The following is a 7,374-nucleotide window of genomic DNA, read 5'->3' as shown; positions in this document are numbered from 1 at the left end:
TCCTTGGAAGTTGTGGGACTGTACGTTTTTGGTTTCCCGATGGTTCTGGGAACAAAGCCAGAAGTTTCCGTACCAGTAAAACCGAACGTTCTAAGAACAGAAAGCAGGTAGGTTCTGAAAATGTTTTACTCTGGTTCTATTAAAATTTTCCTGGGAGGTTTTATTAACGATCTGAGAACAAATTTATAGGTTATTTGTTTTTTGAATAACTTCCTTAACTTTCACTAAATGTTTCAAAAAGTATTTTAATAACACTGCTAGCTTATTCTGGGCAAACTCTTCTTCTTTTTTCTCCAAGCACAGATAGGACACATGGAAATTATTTTCCTTAGACATGAATCATGAAAACAAATACATTTGTTTATTTTGACAGCATCTGTGAAATTTGAACCTATAATCTTCTGTCTATCCATGGAATTAGCAGTTGTGGAAAAAGTACCCAATTGTCATACTTGAGTAATTTTCAATTAAGGTATGTCTACTTTTACTCAAGTAAAAGTGAGTCACCCAGTAAAATATTGCTTGAGTAAAAGTATTTGGTTTTAAATATACTCAAGTATGAAAAGTAAATATTGCTAAAATATACTTTGTATTGAAAGTAGAAGTGTAAATCATTTCAAATTCCCAATATTAAGAAAACCAGACAGTACCATTTTATTTACTGATAGACAGGGGCACACTCTAACACTCAGACATAATTTTCAAACTAAGCATTTGTGTTTAGTGAGTCCGCCAGATCAAAGGCAATAGGGATGACCAGGGATGTTCTCTTGATAAGTGTGTGAATTGGACCATTTTCCTGTCCTGCTTACCATTCAAAATGTAACGAGTACTTTTGGGTGTCAGGGATAATGTATGGAGTGAAAAGTACATTATTATCTTTAGCAATATAGTAAAGTAAAAGTTGTCCAAAATATAAATAGTCAAGTACAGATACCCCCAAAACTACTTCAGTATGTAGACTTATATAACTTACACCACTGGGAATTAGTCCACTGCGGCACCAAGATGGAGCTAGCATGCCTTGTTTCTTTACTCATTCAATGCTGTTCGTTTTAGTCTGTCCAACAGACCCCTTTTCAAAGGAAACAATAACTTATTAAGATGAGGTGTAGCCAATTAGTGGCGAGGCCAGCACACATGAAAACACTTAACAAGAAAGAGGCTAGAGAATGTTTTGTTTATGCTGAGAATAAAATCTGTATGTTTTTAAATAACATTATTTAGAATGTTCTCTGAACTTAACTAAAGTTTTCTTGTGTTTTTTTTAATAGAAAGTTTTCTTAACAGTCAGAACAGAATGTACCACCCCAGTGCTGGCTTGCCTTTGAAGCTAAATAGGTCCTGGTCAGTCCCTGGATGGGAGACCAGATGATACTTGAAGTGGTGTTGGAGGGCCAGTAGCAGGCAATCTTTCCTCTGGTCTAAAATAAAAAATATCCCAATGCACCAGGGCAGTGATTGGGGACAGTAGCTTTGTCTCTGTGGACTCTAGGGGTGTTAACCACGATGTCTTGGCTAAATTCCAAATCTGGCCCCTCATACCATCATGGCCACCTAACCATCCCCAGCTTCCAGTTGGCTCATTCATCCCCCTTTAACTATTCCCCAGGTTGTTGCTGTAAATAAGCATGTGTTCTCAGTCATTTTACCTGGTAAAGGGTGCATTCATAAATTCACTCTGGCTATCTACTCCGATTTCAGAGCAATCTCGTCTGAGTGTGCCAGAGCGCAGAATAACTGAGGAATTTACGAACGTGCAACACCTGTGGAATATGACCGGTTTCAGTAAACATCAGCAAAAAAACACACATATATATATATATATATATATATATATATATATATAAGTGTAAAAAATAACGACAATTCTAGTGCAATTTTATTCACTCAGAAAAAAATATTCAGGAAGATGTTATTATTTTTGTTATTCACTAAGGATATTGTCTTAACAAGATGATTAAATTCAATCAAAAATATTTGTAATTTTGGTATAGAATTCTGGAATTTTTGTTTGTGTATAAAGTATTTGGCAACAAGAATTAACAAAAAATCACAATCATTTCAATGGTCTTGTTATCATTGCAATATTAACATATATTATATCCTTCATGTCAAAAACATGGGTAGTGTTCTGCAAGGTTTTCCACAAAATATATCACAGATTGACATTCATAGAACAAATGAGTCAGATTTTCGCCGTCTTTTTCGCAGAAAACGCAGATATCATCAGTAGCCACAAATTTGGACAACATAGAATTACATGGATATATATTAAAGTGCATTTCCTTAAATTTGCTTGGTATACAATATTTGTAAGGCATCAAGCAAGCTTTTTTCCAGACAATGTCAGATGGTTCCGTGAATGGAAAATGTGTCTTTTGTATTTATTACAACAAGATTTCTCAAGTAAGTCCACGCCTTCCAAAATATGATCATCACCAAAGCTAAGATGAGTTTTCATTAGTGTAGTTAGACGACTGGGAATGGCTTTGATCACAGAAATAAAATCTCTGAAAGGTATTGGAATCTCATTCAATGTTATAAAATGTTGATATGCAAGAATATTACCCATTGTCAAAAACATCAAGAACAAAGTCAATATTCCTCTCATGCCTGCTGGGGTAGAACAATGACATATTCCTTACAGTTATATCTGAATTATTATACAAAAAAAGCTTTATGTGGGGAAAAGAATGTGCAGGAAACCTATTTTCTAGGACATTAAAGCTTGTTGGTGGAACCTAGCCAATTTAGCGGGTAATCGTTCAGGAATATAACTACGTATCAGTAAAAATTGAAGACCTCCCAACTTATTAAAAACATCGTTTGGAATGAAATACCAAATTGATTTTGTATTGATCAAACATATTTTCAACCAATTGATCTTGTCAACAAAATCCAACACTTCCAGACCTCCTTCAGCTCTTTTATTTGAGAGGACTGACTTATTTTTCCAGATGAAGTCAAAGGTCTTGTTGATCTCTTTACAGGTAGAGGGATTTACAAATAAAGATAATGAGGGGTACACAAAGCGAGACAGTCCCTCTGCCTTGGACAGAAGTACTTTCCCAAATATAGAAAGATCTCTTTGTAGCCAAGTATTAAATATATTTTTGGTTTTCTTCGTTTTAAGAGAGAAATTCATACGTTGTCTGACTAAGTGTTTTTTTGACAAATGTATTCCTAAATATTTAACACAGTCCTGTACAGGAATATTTGTCTATTTCTTTATCATCAGAATCATATAAACATACGATTTCACATTTAGAAACGTTTTAATCCAGATGCAATAGAGAATGCAGTTATAGCGTTAAGGGCATGGACGACCTGGTTTTTTGTCTTTAAAAAAATGTAGTGTCATCAGCCAGTTGGGACATTCTGATTTCTCTGTTAAAAATGGATAAGCCATGAGGATTTACATTATTCAGAATATATAGAGATATACGTTTCATTACGAAAAGGAATAAAAGGCCGTACACTTCTGTTGATAGTTAATATTTTGGATGTATTAAGGTTTAGTAACACAGTATTTTTTATTATGTTTTAGTGGAAGTAGCTACGTACGTCATATCCTGTCACAAGGTGAACATAGACGATTCCAAGACAGCGTTCTCTGTCGGTTGTATTTATTTCTATATTTGTAAAATTAGCTAAACTCTCATCGTTATCGGAACAACTTAAAATGGGTACTTGATACGATGATTAGATTAATACTAAATGTATCCATTTGGGAAGAATTGGGAATGGATCATCTTTATAAACTGCCAACGTTTGCTCCTGGTCGTAGGTTTGCTAGCTAACGTTGTTAGCTATACATGAAGCCAGAGCATTATTTTCTTGTAGCTAGCTAGATCAGCTGGCAAACTCTGCCCGGCCAGCTACGGGCGAACAACAGCTAGCTAATCCAGCCACTTGTCAGCACATTTCATTCTAACTAACTACATAAGTCTGACACTTAACGTTAGCTAAAGAGAATGGCGTCGTCATTTGTGATTGGAAACACATTTCGAGAGAGGGTAAGAGACTTGCTGGAGAAGGATGAGGCTTCAGTTCCAACAGAACTACAGAAAGAATTGGAAGATATCCTTCAAAGGGAACAGCCATCAACGCTGTCTTTCAGAACTGCAAGGAAACTTCATAAATGTCTGCTCGACAATGGTATGTACGAACACAGTTCTAGAAGCACAGTGGCACAGGTCTTTACATTTCACGAATGAAGTACTAGCCTATGTGTACTTTACCTTCCTCTCAGGTCAACCCTTCTACCTTAATGAGTTGTTGGAGGACAGCTCTTTGCACCTGCCTGAGGTTGAAACGCCCCCCAGAGTAAGTGAGATCTCGACCCCTTAATTTGACACCCATCATGAGGACTACACTAAAGCATTATGCCCTCTTTGTGACAGAACCCTGTGCTCGTGGCTCGTCTGGAGCGAATCAGAGCCAAGTTGGCCAATGAAGAATACAACAGGATCACACGGAATGTAAACACTCAGGTGAATTGCACAGTCCACACTCTGCATGTAGCCTACTGTACGTATTGGATTGACATATGGCCACCAGCTTAAATATATGATAGCGCTTAGTGTTTTGGTTGTTGTTGATTCATGCGAGTACTTCTCCCCCCCCCCCCCCCCCCCAGCAAATGAATCGTCGTGAGACATTGGCGGACTTTGGGAAAGAAGGTTACTATGGGTTTCAAACAGTTGCATGCAATCAGTCTCTTAAGGTTGTCACTATCGTCTCCATCTACCTTTTCCTCAACCTTCCCTCATCTAATATTGACATGTGTGTGTGGTCTGTCCCTAGTGCGCTCAGCCAAAGCTGCTGTTGTGACTGTCTTAAACTTCCTCGTGACAGTGGTGGCTACGTTTGCCTGCTCCTATCTCGGCAGTCAATACCTCTTCACAGAGACAACGGCGGTAAGAATTCATACGAAGATCCCTCACTCGTACAAGCTGGGCAAGCGTTCACCCCTATTGACTGACGAGATTAATAGTGTCACTTAAACCTCGATTGTGTGATAAGCGATGATTAAGCTAGTACTGCATTGTGTTGTAAATGACCAAAAATCTTGTTTGAAAATGTAATCATGAAGAAACATACATTTCAAAACCCCGTTTAAGAATCAGTATCTTTGTTGACATGTTTGAATGTGTGTTTCAGAGGGTGATATCTGCAGTGATTGCTGCGTCCGTCGTCGGCCTGGCAGAGCTGTATGTTCTGGTACGGACCATGGAGGGAGAGCTAGGAGAACCATAGCACCAGTCAGTGTTCTTATCAACAAAACTCATTGCTGGAGAACTATGCCCTTACCTGACCGACCAGTGGACTTCAAAAACGGAAATCAAAGGGGTTAAATTTCCATGACATTTTAGTCATTTAGCAGACACTCTTATCCAGAGTGACTTACAGGAGCAGATCGGGTTAAGTGCCTTGCTCAAGGGCACATCAACAAATGTTTCACCTAGTCAACTCGGGGAATCGAAACCAGCAACCTTTCGGATGCTGGCCCAACCTCATAACCGCTAGGCTACCTGAGTGGAAGTCGATGTACAGATTTGACTTAACCCCAAAACTAGTGATAAGAATTGTCCCACGTTATTCATGAATTGAAAACGGATCAGTGTGAAGATCTTGAATGTGACCCAGATGTAAAAGTTGCTTGTGTTTTACCATCTCTTTTCTATCATGATGACGTTGACTCTGTGTTTCCCAACTTGTTTATTTACTAATGTGCACTAAACATATTGGGATATTTAGCTATTTATTTCCATCCATTTTGCTTTCATAGGGCCTGTTAAAATAACCCAATTTAAAAGAAAATGTAGGATCATTTCCTACTAGGATGTATCTGGGATTTTTCCATACAATAGTTTATTCATACTGTACTTTACACTCCTTCAGTGTGTTTCTGTGTAGTCAATATTGTTTGTTTGTCTACTCAATAAAGTTAGAGGCCATGTAATTACAACCTCTAAGATCAGTTTGGTTCAATGTAAAAAAAAATATATATATATATACATACATATGTACATACATACATACATTCAGTACCAGTCCAAAGTTTGGACACACCTACTCATTCAAAGGTTTTTCTTTATTTTGACTGAAAAACGTGTATGTGTGTGTGTGTGTACACAAACCCCCTCTATGGTAAGGATGGAAGTTTTGAGCTGCTTCATAACAATTCTTGTCCCACTCTACCCTTACATTGACCATATTAGCCCTGGTAATATTAAGGCTATTCCATGTTCTATTAGAAATAAAATAGATTCAGTTGTTTTTGTCCATTGTACCTGTCCATTTACAGTAAATTGAGGCAAGTGGTAAACTTTGAGTAACAATTGTCTCACATCAGACTGAGTACAGTTAACACATTCACACTATGAAAGGCTTATCACTCCTATTCATTATTGTATTGTCTTCAACTGCCGATCGGCACTTATCTGTTTCGAGATGAATTAGAGAGCAAGATGGATTTTACAGGCCACAAACAAACAAACCAATTATAGTTACCCTGGGAGCTGTGTAGTACTTAAATCTGTTCCATGACAACACGTATCTCTTTTCATGATTCAAAACCATTTTACTACGGTATCTGACTTTGGCTTGTGTTAGGACTTTTCCCCCACCGATACTGTATCTCTGGACAATTTCCTTTCCTATCGGTTGAAAGATTAAAGGATGTAACTACATCTGGAATACAAAAAAGTATCTCAAAGATCTGAGATTTGACACCCAGATTAAGGGTTTATTGAAAGATTATTTGGTATTAAAGATGATTATGATATTGAGAGATCACTGTCCAGCAGGCCGGGGTGAACTGTCATAGTGCTCTTGTCCTATCTTGACTGTATTACTCACATGTAATACTTCACTGGAGACCTTAAACCCAGCTAGAATTAAAGAGCTGGTAAGCTGATAGACGCTGAGCTTCAGTTTTAATTTATTTCTTATTATTCATTTTATCTCTGTCCAACCCATATTATTGGAGAAAAAAAAGTTTTTATTTGGAAAATAATTATTTCTGTCATGGTATCTTGACACAAGAAATCATTTTAATCAGGATATTTTGAAAGATAATACTCCCGGAAACATTAAATGTTGAATCAAATCCGCCTAGAATGAATAACAGACCAAATGGATCTATGAGACCTGATTCTATGTCAGGTAGAATACAAATACCTCCGTAAACAACTATGTAACATTACAGTATGTAATGCATATGGGTCCTCTTGTCCTCCACAGAAAGCTGCTTGTCCATCAAAGACCCTAGAAAATAAAACTACGAGAGGGCTATCCTATAGGTAATCCTATCTCTGTAACCATATATTATATCATTTAACTCTTTTAAAAAAGGTCATATTAAAC

General features: G+C 37.2%; 1 protein-coding gene across 1 annotated transcript; it reads left to right on the top strand.

The window, feature by feature from the left end:
• The first annotated feature begins 3,587 nt into the window (after positions 1 to 3,587).
• Positions 3,588 to 5,974, top strand: LOC124005355 (transmembrane protein 199-like). Its single transcript, XM_046314522.1, has 6 exons — positions 3,588 to 4,161; positions 4,256 to 4,329; positions 4,407 to 4,496; positions 4,643 to 4,685; positions 4,810 to 4,922; positions 5,167 to 5,974. Exons 1-6 carry the CDS (start codon positions 3,978 to 3,980, stop codon positions 5,260 to 5,262), a joined length of 600 nt encoding a protein of 199 aa, XP_046170478.1. The 5' UTR covers positions 3,588 to 3,977; the 3' UTR covers positions 5,263 to 5,974.
• The last annotated feature ends 1,400 nt before the right edge of the window (positions 5,975 to 7,374 follow it).

Source organism: Oncorhynchus gorbuscha, linkage group LG19 (genome assembly GCF_021184085.1).
Source record: "Oncorhynchus gorbuscha isolate QuinsamMale2020 ecotype Even-year linkage group LG19, OgorEven_v1.0, whole genome shotgun sequence".
NCBI classification, from domain to species: Eukaryota; Metazoa; Chordata; class Actinopteri; order Salmoniformes; family Salmonidae; genus Oncorhynchus; species Oncorhynchus gorbuscha.
This window is presented reverse-complemented; position numbering and strand designations above follow the sequence as displayed.